Source organism: Aquarana catesbeiana, linkage group LG02 (assembly GCF_042186555.1).
Source record: "Aquarana catesbeiana isolate 2022-GZ linkage group LG02, ASM4218655v1, whole genome shotgun sequence".
NCBI classification, from domain to species: domain Eukaryota; kingdom Metazoa; phylum Chordata; class Amphibia; order Anura; family Ranidae; genus Aquarana; species Aquarana catesbeiana.
In genome coordinates, this window is record NC_133325.1 from 159257857 (window position 1) to 159281313 (window position 23457).

General features: G+C 40.3%; 1 protein-coding gene across 1 annotated transcript in view; it reads left to right on the plus strand.

Moving 5' to 3' along the window:
- The window catches only part of SCN8A (sodium voltage-gated channel alpha subunit 8), a 279033-nt gene that overhangs the window by 44887 nt on the left and 210689 nt on the right, over positions 1-23457 (plus strand). Inside the window, exon 2 of the mRNA XM_073613696.1 lies at positions 7629-7959. Within this exon, the coding sequence (XP_073469797.1) occupies positions 7684-7959 (276 nt within the window). The 5' untranslated portion in view covers positions 7629-7683. The remainder of the gene's footprint in view (positions 1-7628; positions 7960-23457) is intronic.

The window sequence follows — 23457 nt, forward strand, 5'->3', positions numbered from 1 at the left end:
TGTCTGTGTCAATAGACACAGGCAGTGAGACTCGGGAGTGAGCCCACATTAGTGCCCCCTAAGGAAGTGACTTCCTATGGGAGCACTCGCTAGGGAAGAAGCGCTAAATGCACTGGTGGGGGACCCAGGCAGAGGAGGTTCAGGGCCGCTCTGTGCAATTCCATTGCACAGAGCATATAAGTATAAAGCTGTTTTTTTTTTTTTACTTTTACAATCACTTTAAGCCCAGGTTCACACATACGCAATCTCAGACATCGCATGTGATTTGCACTAGCACCGAAGGTGCCAATCACATCTGATGTCTGTGCGATGCGAGTTCAGCCATACAGTTGTATGACTGAACTCATATTAGATTCACAGAAAAAAAAGTGCGGGGACTTTTTTTCCCCTGCACTGAAATTGTATTGCATGGGTGTTCTCACCTATGTGATCCGATTCCTGTGCGATCTGTGAAACGATCTGGGGGTGTCATTAACAATGTATTGACACTCACAGCGGTTCACAGAGGGCAGTATGAACTGCGAGATGCGATGCAGGAACTAGTGCTATTATCGTGCTGGTTCCCGCATCGCACAAGTGTGAACCTAGGCTAAAGGGATCCTGTTGTAAAAAAAGAAAAGAAAAACATACAATGGGAAAGTACAGAGATAATACAACTTCGCCTTCCATTACAGCTACTTTTCGCTGTTTTACAAAGTTACAGGTTCAGCTACAGTAGTTGCCACTGATGTAGACTATTAGGTACATTGATAGGTGTAAAAAGCTTACAACTTGTGGTTAATTTACTAAAGACAAAAAGGCTGTACATTTGGCATAGGAAGTTGCACTTTGCAAGAGAATTTTCCCCAGAGCTTAGTGAATGAGGTGAAACTTTGCTAACTTCAGTCATCCAATCGTGTGCATGCAAAAATGACCTTATTTTTTTTTTCCATGTATAATTAGGTATTCTTTGCAAAGTGACATTTTACCGCATTCACTAAGCTCTGGGGAAAATTCCCTTGCAAAGTGCAACTTCCAATGTAAGAAAATGTAAGTAAATCAACCCCATAAAGCCAACAACTGAGCTAGCAAGTCAAAGTAAAAACACCTCTAAGCTAGAGCCTGCTCACTTTTATAACATGCATTTAAAGTTTAAAAAAAAAAAAAAAAAAAAAAGAGCAGTGGCATGCATTTGTAAATATATATGAAAGTCACCTACTGGTTTCTTTTAAAGGAAAAAACTATAAACACAAATGCTGGGACACAAACTAAGGCAGCTTAACTTGTCTCCTGACCACCTTCCATTGAAATGCCTACTGAATATATATCTGGGAAACTATATACAGTATTAGTCATCCAAAAACGGCAGTTGTCTCTAAAAGTGTTTATTTAGATACCCTTTAAAAAGCAATAGATTCAGTAGAGAACTGTTTGCTATTCATAGTCTAGTACACAGTAAAGCATGTATGCATTTATTAGCATTATATAAGTTTGTATATAATGAGTTCACTGAGTTCGGATGAAAAACTTTTTTAGGGTTCATCTTTGTGTTTATCCATGTTATATTTAAGCTAATAAATGTGGTTCATTGGCTGCAAGTGAATGAAAATGAAGCTCTGCTTGCAAAGACCATTAAAACCAATCTGTGTATATGTTTACTTGAAGTTAGTGCTGAACCTGTAGCAGCAACACAACAGTGTACAGTATATGGGTCTCGTTTATAGGGAAGGTGACTTTGTAACCTATAGCTAAAACCCAAAAAAAACCGCAAAGTTGGAGTGTTCAGTTAAAGAGATACTGTTGCTGAAAGAAAAAGCAGCCTGGAATAAAAATGCAATAATACTTACCTCCCCAACAGGGGGTAAGTCTTTTCTCCAGTCTGTTGAAAAGCTATGTGTTCCAAAGAATCTTCTGCATCCAACACGCTTCTGGATGTGTCAGGTGCCTGGTCCTCTCCTTCGCACTGTGGTTTCTTCCACCAGCCATTCTACACGTATTCAGAGGCCCTAGCCTTCTCACAAAATCTAGATTTTCCACCTGTTTTTTAGTTTATTAAAAGTCAGCAGCTACAAAAAGCATAGCTGCTGACTTTTAATAAACCAACACTTACCTGTCCCACGGTCCAGCGAAGCGGCCGCCCGGAGCCTCGCTCCTCTCCTCCTCCTCTCCTCGACTCCTCCATTGATACTGTGGGCACCCGGCCGTGACAGCTTACGGCTTTGTGGCCGGGCGCGCACTGCGCATGCGCGAGTCGTGCTGTGCTCTGCTATTGGCCAGCCAATCTTCTGGGACCTGTGTTGTGTCCCAGAAGATCGCTGGCAGGGAGGGGCTGCCTCGGGCGAGAGGAGGAGCCGCCTAGGCGGCCAAGAACGGGAAGGAGGAAGTGGGACAGGAAGTCCCACTAAAAAGAGGGTACACACCCCCCCTTCCCAAAAAAAATGACATGCCAAACGTGGCATGTCAGAGGGCGAGGAGTGCTTAAAGCAGAAGTTCCACTTTTTGTGGAACTCCGCTTTAAGTTAAAAGGTACATCTTCAAATTATATTGATTCATAAGATACTAACTCAAAAGCATAAAGACTTTGAAAGTAATATAATAGAAATACAGATAGTCCTAGCTTAACAACTTACCCGTTTAATGACTACTTGGACCTACTACCGGCTCTCCCCAATCTAATGTCGCGTATATACATCATTTTATTGTACGGTTCAGAATTTTCTGTTTTTTTTCCTGTACTTATGCAAATTAAAACAACGTTATTGAGCTGGAGTTTTGTGTTCAGGCCCTTTTTTATCACAATACAATACAGTACAGTACAGTGGTTAAGAATGCTTAAAATATTGATTACTTGTGATTTTCTCGTTTAACATCCAATTCATTTAATGACCTGGTCGTTGGAACGGAACCTGGTCATTAAGTGAGGAGTACCTGTACATAAATCCTATTATTAATGTGCTTCTTTAAATGGTTATGAATTTCCATGTTCTATTCAAAAGTGTGCAAAACATGATCTGTTCATGTTCACTTAGGATCAGAAGTAGGGAAAGACTCCTCTTAAATCACGGAACTGAGTAAGACAGGCCATGCATTTTGTGGTTATTGAAATATTGTGATGGTAAAAGCAAATTGCTCATTCATGATATCATAGAGGTAAGGATTCTTGGCACCGTTATAAATGGTATGAAGGCTACAGTTCATAAATGGTTTTATAAATTTAGGCCCATTTCCTGTAGTGTAAGCAGATAAATAATGTATTATTCATTTAACTTCTTCATTGCTGGTCAAACAGCAGTAATTAGTATGTGGAACACTGGCAATCATTGAAGAGATAGATAGATTTAGACATAGATTTAAGACAAAATTCTGTAAGCCATGTATGTAAATGGATTATTCATACAAACAACAATGCTAACATCTTGTTAGTCAATGTAATATAGTTTTAATGTATTGTTTAGGTATAGGTAAGATCATTATTATTATTTTTTTTTTGGACTAGTAGTGTGAATGACCGAAAAACAGAATAAAATATGACCAGCCTCCCTCCTGCCCCTCTAGCTTGTTCCTAGGTCTTTTGTGTGAGTTTTTGGTTATTCAACACAAACTGGCAAGTGCAAAATCTGGTGCATCTCTGCATAGGCACCAATCAGCTTCCAGATTTTTTTCAAAGCCAAATTGAACAAGCTGAAGTTAGAAGCTGTTTGGCTACCATGCACATCTGCACCAGATTTTTCACTCTCCAGTTTTAGTAAATCAACTGCATTGTCATCATACCATGCTATCCCATGCTATCCTTTAGGCCTGGTTCACACGAGTGTGATTTCAGATGTGACTTGAGTCGCACGGAATCACATGGCAAGGGAAATCACATTGTTTTCAATGGCGTCCGTTCACATCAATGTGACTCAGCATGGAGCAATTTTTGAAAAGGTTCTTGTACTACTTTGGTGCAATTGCAGTGTGATTTCGGTCCCATAGAATATAGAAACCTCATCAAAGTTGCATCCAAGTAGCACTACCTAATGGCACTGAAAGTCAGATCAAAATTATGTCACAGTGTGAACCTCACTCAGTAGATTAATAAAAACAGATATCTGTTTTCTCTCCTGTCTCCCCCTCAGTGGTGAACACTCCTGCATTCTCCTCCTGATCTTTTGGCTCACACTCTTTACTCCCCTTGGCTTTACTCAACTATTCACTCACTAGATACAAGCTCCTCTTAATTTCCTTGTTTACCATATGAAATACTTTCTCCTCTCTTTGATGTCTTCTGTCCAAGCTATAGCAATTTTAAGCTTAGGAATACAATATGTTAAAGGCCAACATTTTTCAATGCTATACTTTATAAAATAAACCTGAGATATAACAGAAAGAATACAGAAGGTGAAAAAGGTAGGCAACTACAAGGTGGGCAATTTGTGGTGCAAACCAACAAACATACCTATTTTCACACTTTGCTGCCCTTTTTTGTACAATTTGTAGTGCAAACCAATAAACCAACAAACATACCTATTTTCACACTTTGTTGCCCCCTTTTTTTTTTCTATTTAGAATTTCTATTCTCTATCAGGCCGATTCAGCTCCCATGTCTGCTTTCCTTTACTGTTCCCATTCTGTGCCACTGCCTGTTATCACAGCTTCATCTGCATGTTTTTAAGCAGGTTACTGGCAATGCAAACTTTTCTAATAGTTTTTAGTTTCTGGCTGGACCGCTTAAAGTGGGAGTAAACTCCCATGCATGAATTTTACCTATAGGTAAGCCTATAAAGGGTCCAAGGTAAATAGTGCACCGTTTAGGAGATATTTACCGTAGATGCAGCCGGTACCATCATAGGCGCATGCGCTCTGAAGGAACGGCATACCCGTGCCATTCCTTAAGAGTCCTGTGCCGTAAACGGTGGCCCCTGTGCATATGCATGGGAGTGATGTCATTGCGGCTCCGGTCACTCACACAGTTGGAACCCGGAAGGAAGACCTGGTGAAGAAGGAAGCTCCTTTAGCAGTGACAGCACGCCGCTGGAGGGCTTCGTTCTAAGGTAAGTTTCAGATAATGTACTAGTATGCGATGCAGGTTTAAAAGAAAAAAAGCCAGCAGTTTACTACCGCTTTAACTACATAAAGCAAGGTGTATTTGGTACTTAATCACTCCATAGGCAAATTATTTTTCTTTAAACTGTAACCATAAAAGAACATTTTAAAAACTGTCAGTAAGGGCATTTTCAAAAGTATGATGTGAAATCTTGCATTAAACATGTAAGGAAAAGTGGCAGTGGACTAACATGCTAGACGGATGGTATAAGAGTCCTGTCAGCTAAAAAAAAAACAGTCAGCCAGAACAAATCTTGTGAATAGATATGGTGAAGGAATGAAAGGACCCCCCTGGGATAACCCATTTTACACAAGAGGCACAGCAGTCTATGACATTATTGTAGCTTATTGTGTCTACAGTACAAGGAACAATTAGTGAATGTCTCAAAACACCCTCAATATCTCATTGCTGAGCTGTTAACTTTTGCGGTACTACTAGTCAATACTCAGGACATAATAACTGAATAGAAGGCCTGTTCACAGCTCTGTGGATTTGCTGTGTAAATATTGAATTCTACCAGTCCCACAATCCCATAATCCTGAAATGGGTACACTTTTGTTACTATAACATAAGACAAAATAACTCATATTTGTACATGCTCATTCTCAAATATGCCCATGATGGTTAAAGTAAAGATAGGAAAGTTCAAAATCCTACACAATTCTTCTTAACAGCTGACCCCACCAAAAAGGCATGTCAGCGCTGCTAGGTTTGAACCAGTTGCTAAAAGCACATTGTAGGGTTGCTACAAAATGTTCTTCATTCACTTACACAGAATATGCAAGTGTGTGGCAAGCATACATTCCACAGTGGTGAATAACTTCTGAATACCAGGCCATCCAATATCCAATGCTGATATATCAGGATTTATTCAGATATTCAGTACGACTCTAGCTTGTTAGGAAACAACTGTATCTTACCTTCTCAACAACACTAAAACTCTTCAACCCCAGTTTCTCCCCTACCCCAGTAGCACAGCCATGATCTGATCTAATGTTTATAGCCTCTCCAGCTGAAATCCTCTTCAATGTTGGCCAAGGCTGTGTAGTGGGTTCTCAGAGTTTTATATTGCCATCTCCCAAGCATCACCAGCCTAGGGAGATGACCCCATACAAAGCAAATTTGGATGTAAACAGACAGGTCTTGCTACAAGAAACAGTAATTATCTTCAGTACAGGTTACTACTCATTTTGCAATACTATGGCACTTTTGGCAGTAGTTGCAAGTACCAATGTATAATTTATAGTAAAAGTGCAGTTGTACTTTAAATACTGTATTTATTGGCCTATAACACACACTTTTTCACCCTGAAAATCAGGTGCAAATAGCGTGTACGTGTTATATTCCAATTACTTAAATTTTAGCTTCCTCGGAGGGGGGGCGGGACGAACGCCGTCAGATTACATACAGTGAATATCTCCTGTTTTCTTGGCGGCCTCTGTAATAGGAAGTCCCGTCTCCTGGGCCGCCATTGGACCACTGTTCTATCTATCATAAGAGTTTCTCACTGTATGTAATCTGTCTGCGCTCGTCCTGCCCCCCCTCTGTCCCCTCTAGGCTGCAGATGGGCATCAATCAGGCTGCACTGATGGCAATGGTGAGGCTGCTGCACTGATGGCAATGGTGAGGCTGCTGCACTGATGGCAATAGTGAGGCTGCTGCACTGATGGCAATAGTGAGGCTGCTGCATTGATGGCAATGGTGAGGCTGCTGCATTGATGGCAATGGTGAGGCTGCTGCATTGATGGCAATGGTGAGGCTGCTGCATTGATGGCAATGGTGAGGCTGCTGCATTGATGGCACTTGTGAGAATGCATTGATGTGGACTGATGAGGCTGCATTGATGGCACTTGTGAGGCTGCAGATGGACATTGATCAGGCTGCATTGATGGCAATGGTGAGGCCGCAGGTGGGCACTGACCCTTATTTTGCTTCAAAGTTCCTTATTTAAAATTCAAGTTGTTTTACTGAAACTTCCCTCTTAAAATGAATGTTATACATCGATAAATACGGTACCTTGCCATGGGTAATACATACATACATCTGTGACTAATTTGGTACAGGGCTGCTATCTCTCCAGCAAGATGCCGGAGCAGGGATTGCAGAGCTTGCAACCATAACTGGCCCTGAGTGTGCAATTTGGTCTATCATTCTGCATGATGTATTGTCAAAATCCTGGTTTATTCTATTATTATTGATTGGCCTTCACTCTGTCATAGAGATGTGTCTCCTTTACTAGATCTGAATCTTTGAATCTATGCCTTAATTGTAAATATAGAATTGGGCGAGTTATCAAATGCGCCCTGTTAGTGGAATTTTTCTGGGTATATGATGTCACATATTAACATTGATTGCGCATGTCAGTACTTCTGTAAGGCCCTATACTAAGTGCTTAACCCCTAATGCTCTTCCTAAGTAGGTGAGACCTTCCTCCAACTGCTCTAGATTTTTGCTAATAGATTGATACAAACTATATTTGTTGAAGCATAGCCTGTTATGTATATTGTTATTCAGGTTGACAAATCTACATTTCTTACATTTTCTTCCTTTTCTTACCCTTCAGAGTTTGACTGTCGTGGGTGCTATTTAAATAAAAGAATTTGCTGCAGGATGAAAAGATGGCAGCTCCGCTTATGGCACCACCTGGCCCTGACAGCTTCAAAGCATTTACTCGTGAATCACTGGCTGCCATTGAAAAACGTATAGCAGAAGAGAAGAAAAAAAAGCCATCAAAGCCAGACAGTAGCCACAGAGACGATGATGAAGAAAATAAACCTGCACCAAACTCTGACCTGGAAGCAGGCAAAAGTTTGCCATTTATCTACGGCGATGTTAATCCGAACCTTATTGCTGTGCCAATCGAAGACTTAGACCCTTTTTATTTAAACAAGAAAGTGAGTCCAAGGGAAATAATTCAATGGGATTACAGGTCCAGATGATTAGGGTGCTTACATTTGGCATCTAAAAAGGCAGTTAGAACCAAGTAGGGTTATAATGGAAGGCGCAACTTGTAGAGACCTTTTCTTTTCAGGAGCAGTATTGCAACTGCAGTGGATGAATGGAGTAAATAAAAGGATGAGGATCATTTTGTGGAAGCAGGATAATGGAAATGATGCATGAGATGCTGGTATTATTCATGTGCTGGGTATTTTTCTTATAAGCACATAGTGCAGTTTTTCTGTAGAATTGCAATATTGTGAATTGACGTGAAGAAATAAAATTTACACTTAGGGGTTGGGCTAATGTTTTCACTATTTTCATATATCACATAAAAAATGGAGAGGGAAAACAGATTAAAGAGCAAAGACTATAAGTGCATTGAGAACTACACTCATCATTCACTGCTACTGGCCTGAACAGAGAAAAGGGCATTATGGTACCCTATGATTTGTTCATTTTCTCTGTCTTCCAGCCAGGCAACTATGTGTACAGCAAATATGACTTAATAGTGAACTTTTATTTTGAATGCTTATCTATGTCACAGTATGTTTTTTAATAATTACTTCACCTACTTTTGATAAATCTGTGACATAGAAAAGTTAGGTCAGAAAGTGCCAGTGTAAATGTTGCCTTACAAACTACACTATATTGTCAAAAGTATTGAGACACCTGCCTTTACACGCACGTGAACAGTCTTATGCCCTGTACACACGGTCGGACATTCCGATAACAAAATCCTAGGATTTTTTCCGACGGATGACTTGTCTTGCATACACATGGTCACACAAAGTTGCTGGAAAATCCGATCGTTCTGAACTCGGTGACGTAAAACACGTACGTCGGGACTATAAACAGGGCAATAGCCAATAGCTTTCATCTCTTTATTTATTCTGAGCATGCGTGGCACTTTGTGCGTCGGATTTGTGTACACATGATCGGAAATTCCGACAACGGATTTTGTTGTTGGAAAATTTTATAGCAAGCTCTCAAACTTTGTGTGTCGGAAAATCCGATGGAAAATGTGTGATGGAGCCTACACACGGTCGGAATTTCCGACAACCAGGTCCTATCACACATTTTCCGTTGGAAAATCTGACCGTGTGTACAGGGCATTAGTCTGTAGGGTTCAGTAGTCAGTTGGCCCACCCTTTACAGCTTTTACAGTTTCAACTCTTCTGGGAAGGTATCCACAACGTTTAGGAGTGTGTCTATGGGAATGTTTGACCATTCTTCCAGAAATGCATTTGTGAGGACAGGCACTGAATTTTGAATGAGAAGGCCTGGCTCACAGTCTCTGCTCTAATTCATCCCAATGGTGTTCTATCAGTTTGAGGCAGGCCAGTCAAGTTCCTCCACCACAAACTCGTTCATCCATGTCTTTATGGACCTTGCTTTGTGCACTGGTGCACAGTCATGTGGTAACAGGAAGGGGCCATCCCCAAACTGTTCCCACAAAGTTGGGATCATGAAATTGTCCAAAATGTCTTGGTATGCTGACGCCTTAAGAGTTCCCTTCATTAGAACTAAGGGGCCAAGCTCAACCCCTGAAAAACAACCCCAAACCATAATACCCCCTCCACCAAATGATTTGGACCAGTGCACAAAGCAAGGTCCATAAAAACATGGATGAGCAAGTTTGGGGTGGAGGAACTTGAATGGCCTACACAGAGTCCTGACCTCAAGCCGATAGAAAACCTTTGGGATGAATTTGAGCACAGACTGTGAGCCAGGACAAAAATAGAAATGCAGTGAGAAAGACCCCCTGAAAAGGAAGTCACGAGCAGACAAGTTGGGTTCTGTGCTGGGACCAATCCTATTTAATTTGTTCATAAACGACCTGGAGGACAGGGTAAATAGTTCAATCTCTGTATTTGCGGACGATACTAAGCTAAGCAGGGCAATAACTTCTCCGCAGGATGTGGAAACCTTGCAAAAAGATCTGAACAAATTAATGGGGTGGGCAACTACATGGCAAATGAGGTTCAATGTAGAAAAATGTAAAATAATGCATTTGAGTGGCAAAAATATGAATGCAATCTATACACTAGGGGGAGACTCTGGTCTGGCCGCACCTAGAGTTTGCTGTCCAGTTCTGGGCACCAGTCCTCAGGAAGGATGTACTGTAAATGGAGCGAGAGCAAACAAGGGCAACAAAGCTAATAAAGGGTCTGGAGGATATTAGTTATGAGGAAAGGTTGCAAGCACTGAACTTATTCTCTCTGGAGAGGAGACGCTTGAGAGGGGGTATGATTTCAATTCATAAATACCGTACTGGTGACCCCACAATAGGGATAAAACTTTTTCGCAGAAGGGAGTTTAACAAGACTCGTGGCCACTCCTTAAAATTAGAAGAAAAGAGGTTTAACCTTAAACTACGTAGAGGGTTCTTTACTGTAAGAGCAAGGATGTGGAATTCCCTTCCACAGGTGGTGGTCTCAGTGGGGAGCATTGATAGTTTCAAGAAACTATTAGATAAGCAACTGAACAACTGCAACATACAGGGATATACAATGTAATACTGACATATAATCACACACATAGGTTGGACTTGATGGACTTGTGTCTTTTTCAACCTCACCTACTATGTAACTATATGTAATCAAGCGGCTTATTAAGGGAATTTTATTGCACAATTAGTAATTACAGGAACACAAAAACTGGGTACCCCCGCCTGGGCGATATAGAGGTGTAGAAATTTAAAACCAACATACTGAGTGATAAGCCCTATGAAGCCAATGCTGCTGGGTTAGCTCAATTGATTATTGTCCAACTTGTGATAAACACTATAGAGGGTGGCATATAGCCACCAACAGTCGATAATTCAGATCTGCAGCCTCAGGCCACGCCGTATTAATGGGGGTAACCCAGTGGGAGGTTTAGTGAATAGGGCAGTGGGTGGAAGTTATCTGCAGGTCAGGACTGAGATAATTGTGCAGAATATAGACAGTCAAAGGACCAATGGTCTGCTCACCCGACTGTATAGGCAGAAGTCTCTGATAGCTGACAGGTGTCCCGGGTGTATCCGTGAGAATCCGTCTATAGGAGAGTCTCACACTGCCCAGATCCAGTCATCCAGGCTACTCGATTGCAATGCGGAACTCCAGGGAGTATCACAATGCAGGTCCACTGGTGGCGCTGTGGCGCTGTTGAGCCATCTAGGCACGCCGTCCTGATTCCTTACATGAAGATGACTCCTGCTGTCCTCATGGTGTGTAGTGCGCTTGCGCTGACGTGACATGAAAAACATCACTGCCGTGGTGTCGTTGTCGGTAACGACACCATGGCAGTGACCTCCTTTTCAGGGGGTCTCTCTCCCCCTGTATTTCTATTTTTGTCATAGCTCCAAGTCTCAGAAACCGCACTATAACTGGTGAGTCTGCATTTCAAGGGATGCTGTACCTGTCACGCACATTTATTTGGTGCTGCAGCGCTTTATTTTGCACAGACCGTGAGCCAGGCCTTCTCATCCAACATCAGTGCCTGACCTTACAAATGCGCTTTGGGAAGAATGGTCAAACATTCCCATAGACACACACCTAAATCTTGTGGACAGCCTTCCCAGAAGAGCTGAAGCTGTTCTAGCTGCAAAGAGTGGACCAACTCAATATTGAACCTTACAGACTAAGACTGGGATGCCATTAAAGTTCATGTGTTTGTAAAGGCAGATATCCCAATACTTTTAACAATATAGTGTATATTGGAATGAACTATAACTGACTGAAGAAATTGTACTGCTTACATCACCAGTGCTATAGAATTAAACTTTGAAACTACAGCCAATATGGCATTACAAGCCAAGACAATCAAAGGGTCAATAGATAAAAAAAACATTGTAACAATGGCAATATGGGGCCCTCCAAGAAAGGTCACTGTCTTTGAAGAGTTGTGCCAAATATTTTACATAACAGAGTAACTGTAGCTATTGACAACATGAGATTTCAGCGTTGTCCAGCAGGGCAGCCAGAAGGCCATGCAGACAATTGGATGTTTCAAAGATACAGGCACCTGATGGCTTAAATGTTGGATACAAGTAACGTGTTTAAAATTCAGGATGTTTTGATTGAATGTTTTGTGGACAATATGTATAACATACTGCAGTTATTTGGTTTTAACAACATAGTTCTCTACAGTGGAAATGCCTTACAGATTTTGCTATGTGAGTTTTTTTTTTTTTTTTATGCGTCTATACTTTTGCTATTAGCTGAAGAGCTAGCAATAACCTTAAGTAGCAAATCAACCTGTTTTTTTCCCCCAAGTAGTATTTTTAGAGGTACATTGTTTCCTGATAACCATGATATTTATTAGGCGGGTTATCTTATGGCAGTGTTTCTCAACTCCAGTCCTCAAGGCGCCCCAACAGGTCATGTTTTCAGGCCTACCATTATTTTGCACAAGTGATTTGATCAGTTTCACTGCCTTAGTAATTACCACAGCTGTTTCATCTGAGGGAAATCCTGAAAACATGACCTGTTGGTGCGCCTTGAGGACTGGAGTTGAGAAACACTGTCTTATGGTGTTTCAAGTCTCCAAGTTGTATGACAGTAGCTGTCCAACACTATAGTATAGCTGTCCAACTCTATATTAAATACAGGTCATAGACTTCTTTAGGCTTTTAGTTATGGAAATGTAGCATGCATTCAGGTGTATTTAGCTTGTTTTTTTAGATCAATTTGAAATGGTGGACTCCATCTTTCACATATGTATTTGACCTGTAGTTGATCCTGTCAACGGTGCCTGTCTTTTTGCAAATATTTCCTAACCGTGTAGGTTTAGGAGATATTTCTTGGACCTACAGGTAAGTCTTAATCTAGGCTTACCTGTAGGTCAGCGTAAAGAAGATCAAGGTGTCCTGGAAGTATGTGTGTGTGTGTGTGTGTGTGTAAACCATGGTCTGGATTTAAAGTTAGTTTATTGCACTGTAGACAGTTACCCAGAAAATTACAAAAGGCTGTTAGTGCTGGTACAGACTGCAGCAGATAGTAAAAAGTATATAGCTATGTAAATATATTATGTTAAAAACGGTACCACCATGATGTCTGGATGAGAAGGGGTTACATGCTTTCAGGAGGCTCGCCAGTCACATGCGGAGAGAGGTCATCCCAAAGCATGTGGGGAATGGTGTTATCCCGATTGAAGAAAGTGGGGTGATGGACAGCCTCTTACTTCTGACGTGAGGTCAGGTACTGTCAGAATCCAGAGGAATAGAGTGTAAGCAGGGAGATGCTGGCTGGCTGCGATGATGACTGGAACTGACCTCAGTGATCCAACAGCGTTGTGCCAAGCTGTTTGGGGTGTAGTGTGTCTGCCACTGCTGGAGGATGGAGCCGGGGAAGCCGAGTGTAGCAACTGGACCCGGGTGCGTGAGATGACATCAGCGCTGCTCCAGAAGCAAAAACCCTGTATGTAGTGGTGAACCGCAAGCTGAAAAGGTTGCCATAGCTTACATGTTTTGCGCGCATACGCTTTATCAAAGCTCTGAAAGCGCATGCCGCAATTGATGAGGCGGCACTGATGAGGTGGCACTGATGGGCATTGATGATGACGCACTTATATGCAGCACTGATGGGCACTGATAGGCGGCATTGATGAGCAGCACTGATGGGCGCTGATATGCAGCACTGACAGATGGCACTGCTGGACACTCATAGGCAGCACTGCTGGGCACTCGTAGGTGGCACTGATGGACACTGATAGACAGCACTTGTGGGCACTGATAGATGGCACTGGTGGGCACTTATAGGCGGCACTGATAGGCTGCACTGATGGGCATTGATGGGTGGCACTAATGGGCAGCACTGGTCACTGATAGATGGCATGGATTGGGAGGCACTGACAGGCATCTGAGGGGCACAGATTGGCATTTCAATGGGCACTGATTGGCATCCCTGGTGGGCTCTATTGGGCACCCTCGATGGGTCTGCACTGATAATCACTGCGCAGCCCGCCTTCCTGTCAGGACAGCAGCCGATCGGCTCTCCTCTACTCATGCCTTGTCAGCGCGAATAGAGGAAACGTCAATCAACTACACTTCCTAGCTACCATGTGATCAGCTGTGATTGGACACAGCTGATCACACAGTAAAGAGCCTACATCAGGCTCTTTACAGGGATTGGAGATGCAGTGTTTTAGACTCACACCACGCCACCGATCGCCACGCTGCGTGCCCACCGCGGCTTATCCTGCTGGACGTCATATAACGACCAGTCAGGATAATGCAACCACTTTCCGGCCATCATTCTGCTATATGGCGGGCGGGAAGTGGTTAAAACACACCTATTATAAAAATTATAGATCCTTTATTTCTTTGTAAGTAGGCAAACTAACAAATCTGCAGCGATCAAATCGTTATTTTTCACGCTGTACCTGCCGAGTTCCTTCAAAAACTGTGTGCAAGTGTACCTAGAAGAATTGATGCTGTTTTGAAGGCAAAGGACGGGCACACCAAATATTGATTTGATTTGGACTTCTATTCATTTGCTTTCCATTTTGTTAATTAATAAAAATAAACTATTAACACTTCTATTTCTGAAAACATTCTTAATTTACAGCATGTTTTCACACCTGCCTAAAATGTTTGCGCAGTACTGTACACCTTTATTATTTTTGCTATGTTTTCCTTTTTTGTACGGTTATCCATTGGTCATTTAGATATATGTTTGCAACATTATGCATTTCATTTAACAACATTTTAGTGTAAAAATTAGCATTGGGGCCAAGGAGGAACATGTCCAGGTAGAAATGTGGACAGTACTACTGCTAATGTGTTTTTTATTAGTGCATGATTCCAGGATCTTGCTTTTACTGCCTATTGAGTCTTTTTTTTTTTTTTACCTTACACAAGTCTGCAGAATAGAGGTTCAGACTTCTCAGAATTCAGTGGCTGCTTGTTCCATGTTAGTAATTTATTAAATAATGAAGCCTGGATTAGAATGACAGCCCAGGAGCCTGCAGATTTAACATAGAAATGCCAGCTTTCATGTGTCTGTCTTACCAAACTTCTTTAAAGATAATGCAGAAAAGCAGTGAGTTCCCGGTCTCCTAAATTAAACCCACTGATAGTATGGTTACATGCACATCAGTGTGTGGACAGTTCTAACAGAATAACCCAATAAAATCCTCTTCATTGATTGTTATGGATGTAAAATGGCTGTTTAAGAGGAAGCCTGAAACCTTACTGCATCAACCTTAGTTCCTTCCCCCATTTTTGTTAGAGTTCATAGAACACTAGTCCCCACAGAATGGCTGTGCTTGGCTTTTTTTTTATCAACAATTGTTGAAAGCAGCCCATTGGCAATACGTCTTACTCACAGGCTTTGCATTAAGCTTGACAAAACAGCTGAGTACAACCTATTGCAAACTTGGACATCTTAAACTACTGTCTACGCACATCCTAACGTGGTAACATAGCATGGGGTTTTTGCAAGGTAAAGCAGAAAAATATACGTCAATTAATATACTGAGGACTATTCTAGAGAAAAGAAAGAAACACTGAGCAGTAGCATATGAGCATAACATGAGATAAAGAAAGCAGACACATTTTCAGGGATACATATGCCCAGTCAAACATTTTTTCTAGTAAAGTGTGGAAGAATTAGAACCCTGGTTGAATTGGTATTTTGCTATCTGGTGCCCCTTTAGAGATTTCCCCTTGGGAGACAATGGTCTTACCAGACAATAAGTGAGCCAAAATCTGTAACATCAGCATAATTTTTTTTTTTTCAGTAATAGGAACATTAAAACATAGAAAAATTATGGTAGAAAAGAGACTAATGCAGCGTACACACCGGGATTTTGGTCGGAAAAAGATATGATGGCTTTGCATACACACGGTCACACAAAAGTTCGCTGAACTTTCGACTGTCAAGAACGCGGTGACGTACAACACTACAACAAACCAAGTAAATGAAGTTCAATGCTTCCGAGCATGTGTCAAATTGTTTCTGAGCATGCGTAGGAATTTTGCTCGTCGGAATTGCTACAGACGATCGCATTTTCAAATAGGAACTTTTTCCGACCAAAAAATTGAGAACATGCTGTCAATCTTTTGCTGGCTGGAATTCGGCCAGCAAAAGTCCAATGGAGCATACACATGGTCGCATTTTCCGACCAAAAGCTGTCATCGGTCTTTTGCTGGCCGAATTTCCGATCGTGTGTACGCGGCATTAGTGGTCCATTGAGTCTGCCCCCACTTGTTTAAATTTATAAAATTTATAAATGTTTTTGTAGTTTTTTTTTTTTTTTTTTTTTTTAGATTTATGTTTGTCCCAAGCATATTTGAATCCACTTACGGGTGACTGATGCATTACCTCTGCAGAAAGTTTGTTCCAAGTATCAACTACACTTTATATAAAATAATGCTTTTAAGATTGGAGCTTTCCTCTTGATAGTTTGAGTTCATGTCCACGTGTTCTTGGTTTCATATTAAAAATACTGCCCTCCTGAAGCCTAGAAACTGTTTTACTGCTTTCTGCATCTCTATTGCAGATTTTCCCACTTCCTGTCTGGTGAAACTACTGTCACCATTACCATAAAGCCAGATTCACACTTTTGCATTAGGGTAATGCCCTGTTGTGCTGCGGTGCTATTCATTACTGCATTATTCATTGCAGCAAACTGTAATTAATGCTAATGCACTGTTGTGCATAAAGGTGTGCCGCTTTGCTAAAAAGGGTGCACACACCTTTTTTGTGAATTTGGGGGCATTAGACAGACCATTCAAATGAATAGGCTACCTTAATGCCGTGCAAATTAACATGCAACATAACATACCGCACAGCTGTAATAAGGCTCTTAGCGAGAAAACATCTCTGTAATGGAGCTCCAGATAGCAGGAAAAATCCATCAAAGCTTCTAATGCTTCCCCTCTTTATCCAAAGTTAAATTGCATTATACTTTATTTTCTTTTCATTACTATGCCATTACTTTCTCTTCTTTTCTTAACACCAACATTTTGAGGTAATCAGTCTCTATTCTTTAAAGTTTTAACACAGAAGGAACTGTGCTGCCAGGATCATATTTACCTTAAAGTGGTATTAAAGGTTTGGCTTTAAAAACAAAACAAAAAAAACCCCAAACATGTCATACTTACTTGTTCTGTGCAATGGTTTTGCACAGAGCAACCCCGATCCTCTTCTTCTTGGGTTCCCCGCCAGCGCTCCTGGCTCCTCCCCCTCGACCAATGCCCCCAATAGCAAGCCGCTTGCTATGGGGACATTGGTGTGTGTTCTTTCTCGAGCCCTGCTCTGTGTGTCCATAAGACATATAGAGCCATGGCTCAGCCCCGCCATCCACTCTCTCCTCAATGGCTTATTATAATTATTATTATACAGGATTTATATAGCGCCAACAGTTTATGCAGCACTTTACAATATAAAAAGGAGACAATACAGATATAATACAATAAAATACAAGAGGATTAAGAGGGCCCTGCTCAAAAGAGCTTACAATCTAATAGGGTGGGGCAGGTGGTACAAAAGGTTGTAACTTTGGGGAATGAGCTGATGGAAGTGGTAAAAGAGATTAGTTGGAGACGTGATGGGCTTTCCTGAAGAGATGAGTTTTCAGGGATCGCCTGAAGGTAGCAAGAGTAGGGGATAGCCGGACAGGTGGAGGTAGCGACTTCCAGACGGTGGGAGAGGTTCTGGAGAAATCCTGGAGACAAGCATGGGAGGAGAAGACGAGAGAGCTTACTGGTTGTGATTGACAGCAATGGGAGCCAATGACTCTCACTACTGTCTCTGCCCAGGGCAGAGCTTAGGGACGAGCGACGCATCGGAGAAGACAGAGAAGCTGCAGCTGTCTCAGTGGTAGGAAGCGCTGGTCGCTTTCCATATCTGCTTTTAACTCATTGCTCATGTGTGAGTTTTTACTTGTGAGTTGGTGCTGAATAAATTTGTTTCTATTTTGGAATGTGTATATCCAAATATCTTGCTGCAATTCTGGAGTGTATCCTTTGGTTTAACCATCTTGGCTAACAGCCTCTATCGCATTTCTCAGTCTATTATTGGAGTGAGGAGCTCTGGGCAATGAGAAGCATTTTTTTGTGGTTACCATATAATAATGCTATGCTGTATAACCCATTTGCTGATGGTAAGGGTCAGTGTGTTTGGGTGATGGTGATGGGCTCTTTCTCCTTTTACATCTACAGAGATTCACTATGAACTGATTTTGATTGCCTTAATACTTGGAATCTTTTTGGTTTATGGACTTTTTGAATATGATCTCTTTATAGCACTACACCTACTGTATATTCCACATATTTTTTATTGTACCCAACAATATTGTGTCAGCTGCTCATATTTATTGTTTCTATAGCCCAAAAAATTAGATCTGTATATTTAGTTTTTTTTTATCTGCTTGATACTAATAAATTAATAATTTTTAAATAACACTCTATTATGATCCTTGTGACATCTATAGTAACCCCTATGCCTCCCTAGTTTTCTTTACCAGAGTTTTTGTTTTGTAATATCAGGTGAGTATTAGGGTGGCTGTTGGGGGGGCAGCATACAGAACGTTCAGCCTTTACAACCACTTTAAGGCATTGGTGGACCATCTAGCCTTTAGAATAGTCATTAACTTATTGCATTTTTTATTTTCTTGTCAAATTTTTGTTTGTTGCATTTTGCCAGTACAACAGAGTTGGCTAACACAGAGGAGGTTTACTATTCTAAAGGTACAATTATTACAAGTTAGCATTTTTCCACTAAACAAACATTCGCTGTGTTTTTTTTTCTATATAGATCCCAAACGTGTTTCCTAGAGAGAGCAGCTTTTCATTGAAAATAACATAGTGAATGGCAGGGATGTGTTTCTTCATCTTATCCACAAGCAATTCAGCAAATGTACCAGTGTGTGAGATGTAAACCAACAGTTACCATTGTGATGAGTTTATTGCAGAATTCCGAAACAACTGGTCACTCCCACTGTCTGCTTTACCGCAGTGCAAAGGCCCCATTCACAATATGAATTGTGATAATGCATATGCATAATAATAATAACGTTCAAATAGCAGCACTAAGTATTAATATTTTTGTTAGGATTTTATGTATCACTCATTTAGCTAGCTTCCTCTTTTATCATTTTTGCAGACTTTTTCTAAAACTAAAGAAAAACATGCTTAGGCTTTGGATACACTTTAAGGAGCAGCTTGGGAATTGTGCTAGTGGAGTTGAATGGTACAAGCAGAAAAGTGTGCAGCACAGGATTTTGAGAGTGGTTTCCTTAGTAAGCACTTTCTTAGCTGCTTTGCTGTATCCTTGCATGCAGTTGTACAGTTGTGTAGAAATATCAAAATGATATAGGTTAGACAGTTTTTTTTAAGCAGTCTTTGCAACTAACATTATGCCAGAGATAACATATCCCTAACCATTTTGGAGTTACAGAATTACAGTAGCTTGTTCGTTCAGTAAAGAGTGTAAAATTGAGACTTCACCTGAGGTTGAAGCAGAATTGTTGCCAAAATCAAAATGCCAGTAAATAAACTCCATGTAAAAAAAGTGAATACTTACCTCAATTGCCACCTTTGTTACCAAATGCTGATCTGTTATGTAAGTAATGTTTGTAATATATATCAACATGTTATGAGCCACACAGAGCCCCCAAAAATCCATATTTTGGGAGAATCGTTAGCCATAATTATTTTCTATTTGTTCCTGCCTTTTTTGGTTTTTGCCCTTTATTATTAAAGCCAACATCAGACCTAAAGACAGGGAAATGCAAGAGCTGTAGAGATATTATTATACAATAGTTACAGCAGGTCAGGTAACAAACATCTGCTTTCTTTTTGGACTATTGTTTGGTGGAATGTATGGTTCGGGGTGCTTGCAAAGTGACTTAGTTTCACTTTTTACAATAAATATTAGTATGTGTGACAGAAGAGGCCATGCGTCTATGAAAAATGTACTCAATATTGTCCATATACATGGCTGAATCAGGGAATGGTCTCATGATGCGTCAAGAAAATGTGACCTTGCTGAATGCTTTACGGGTGAACAATTGATTGAACAAACTGGAAAACCTCAATCAATAACTAGTGTTCTGCCCTGTGTCATTGGGAGTGGCCATATCCCCCCTCCCTCCCTACCTACCCCTCTGTTCGCATACAGTTTACATAAATATGTTTAATCAGTAGCTGGTGAAGAGTTTATCCTATTTCTTTTTGGTGTTTTCACTCATCTATTTTCCATAATATGATATGACAGGTTCATCAAGTGGTTCTAATGACTGTGACAGGTAGGCCCACCTGGGAGCACAAAATCAATAATTGAAAGCAAGTAAGAAAGCAAGTAATGGATGACATTAACAGAATCTACCCAAATCTAAAATATATATCTTTCATAGACCAATTCTTAATTTTTTTGGCATTTTACTCCAAATATTTTTTTTAAAATGTTATTTATTTATTTTTATTTTTTTTACCTCGTATCAATTTATACTCAGTAAGCAATTTATGTGCATTGATCCTTTTGATCAATGAATTGGCAAAACATAAAACTATTTTTACATATGCCTTCTATGTGCACCTTACATAGTTACAAGCTGACAAAGACAGAGACTGCTGTATTTTATCCTTACTGGTCAACATAAATGATTTTAAATAGCACATTGCTTAGTGACTTTTTTTTACCAAATATTGAAATTCTCTCACTTTTTAAATTTGCATATATTGTATTTGCCAATATTAAGTGTTTAATATCATGACATAAGCTTCTTTAACAATAACAACACTTCTCTCTGCATAGAGAAGCCGGCTACTCAGTACCATCCAAAAATATAAATACTTTATTAGCTACATAATGAAGTCCAGTGGAAGGGCAGGTTTCGGATATACATTTGTTATGTTTTGTGTGTGTGTGTGTGTGTGTGTGTTTGTGTTGGTTGTTTATATATTTACACACACAAGTATATACTTTTCATTTTATTGTGTGGCGTGTATACTCAAGTTACCTAGAGGGGGAAATGCACGCAGGAAACTGCTCAAGAAAGAAATCTGGTGGATTTATACTTTACAGACAATGGTACCATCTGGCCTCAATCACAGGTGGAATGTAGATCTTTTCCTAAGACGAGGGACTTTTAAGGCATTTTGACCAGATATCATTCCTCCTAACTTGTAGGTGCCATATCTTTTCTCCTTGATTTTCTTTTTGAATTATCTGGATGTACCTGTGTGTGTGTGTGTGTATATTTGTTTTTATAACATGACACTTTGCAAGTTTATTATTTGTTTTTAAATTTATTCACCTGCTTCCCCCCACCTTCTTTAATGGGAGGGAAGTGTATAATTGTATAAATATGTGCTTAGTGTGTCGTGGGCTGTGCTATAAACAAGGATTCTTAGCCGAAACGCGTAAGCCTTCTCTACTACTCGACTTTATTATGTAGCTAATAAAGTATTTACATTTTTGGATGGTACTAAGTAGCCAGCTTCTCTTTGTTAGATAGACGATCTGTGGAGTGTAATGTTCCTCCAGCCAGAATATTAAATTTCAACGAGGAAGAAATCTACCATCTGGACAAAGGTAGGACGGTGGATGTGGTGTATCTGGATTTTGCAAAAGCATTTGATACAGTCCCCCACAAACGCTTAATCTACAAGCTGAGGTCTGTAGGCATGGATTATAGGGTAGGTAGCTGGAAAGAAAACTGGCTAAGGGGGTGTGTCCAAAGGGTTGTGATAAATAACGTATACTCAAAATGGTCTAGAGTGGTTAGTGGGGTACCCCAAGGCTCTGTCCTGGGATCAATTCTGTATAATATATTTATAAATTATATAGGGTGGGATAAATAGTTTGGTCTCAAAGTTTGCTGATGACACAAAAATATGCAGGGCAGTAACAACACAGCAGGATATAGCAACAAGCAAGTGCCCAAAAGCCTCATAAAAATATGAGGATAAGTAGTGGTCACTGAGCAAATATTTCAATGCTAGTCAGTGTATGAATGCACCATAATAAAAATAAATATAAATTTGTAGGACACAGATAATGCTTCCTATGTCTGTGAAAAAAAGGAAAAAAAGAAAACAGAAAAAACAAAAAGAAACACTCAATGCGTGACTAGATGCAAACAACAAGTGAATGTCTCAAAACACTGAGGCAAAATATAATAATGTGACAAATATATATCTGTGCCAAAACATAAAATGAATAATCAGTGTAGAGATAAACAAAATGATAAAACCCAAAAAAAGTCCATGGCTGTACAGAAACTATAATGATTATAGTCCGTACATGCTTTGTAACACGCATGCAAAACAAAATGATAAGTGTCCCCAAGTGCTGAGTGACTACTGGAACAAAAACTTGCTGTAGTGAAATAAGGTGCGTAGACAGACCTCCACCTCTCAAAAACTGCTGCCTCTTACCAGAAAAAATTGGTCTCTTAGTTATAGGAGACCTGAAAGGGCGGATGGCTACAACCCCAGCCAGGGATCTGTACAACAGGCACTTGTCATCCGAATCCAAGAACTCTCTCCACCAATCACATCACCATGGATAGGATGTGTCTGTCTCCATGTGTTCATCTCTAGAGGATGTACAGATCCCTGGCTGGGGTTGTAGCCATCCCCCTTTCAGGTCTCCTATAACTAAGAGACCAATTTTTTCTGGTAAGAGGCAGCAGTTTTTGAGAGGTGGAGGTCTGTCTACGCACCTTATTTCACTACAGCAAGTTTTTGTTCCAGTATTTACTCAGGACTTGGGGACACTTATCATTTTGTTTTGCATGCGTGTTACAAAGCATGTACGGACTATAATCATTATCGTTTCTGTACAGCCATGGACTTTTTTTGGGTTTTATAATTTTGTTTATCTCTACACTGATTATTCATTTTATGTTTTGGCACAGATATATATTTGTCACATTATTATATTTTGCCTCAGTGTTTTGAGACATTCACTTGTTTGCATCTAGTCACACATTATTGAGTGTTTCTTTTTCTTTTTTCTGTTTTCTTTTTTTCCTTTTTTTCACGGACATAGGAAGCATTATCTGTGTCCTACAAATTTATATTTATTTTTATTATGGTGCATTCATACACTGACTAGCATTGAAATATTTGCTCAGTGACCACTACTTATCCTCATATTTTTATGAGGCTTTTGAGCACTTGCTTGTTGCCACTCTCAGTTTTTTAGTGCGACTTTTTGAATTTTATTAGATTATATGGTTTACTACTTTTTAGTCGCAGCTCATGTAAATTAGTGTAAGCGCAGTATTTATTTTATACCGCAGGATATAGAAACTTTACAAGAGGACCTGAATTAGTTATTGGAATGGACTACTGCATGGCAAATTAAATTTAACATTGGTAAATGTAAGATAATGCACTTGGGGGGTAAAAAAATAAATGCAAGTTACTCTTTAGAGGGAGAACCCCTAGGGGCTTCCAGGATGGAGAAGGATCTAGGGGCCCTAGTAAAAGACAGACTGAGAATTAGCATGCAGTG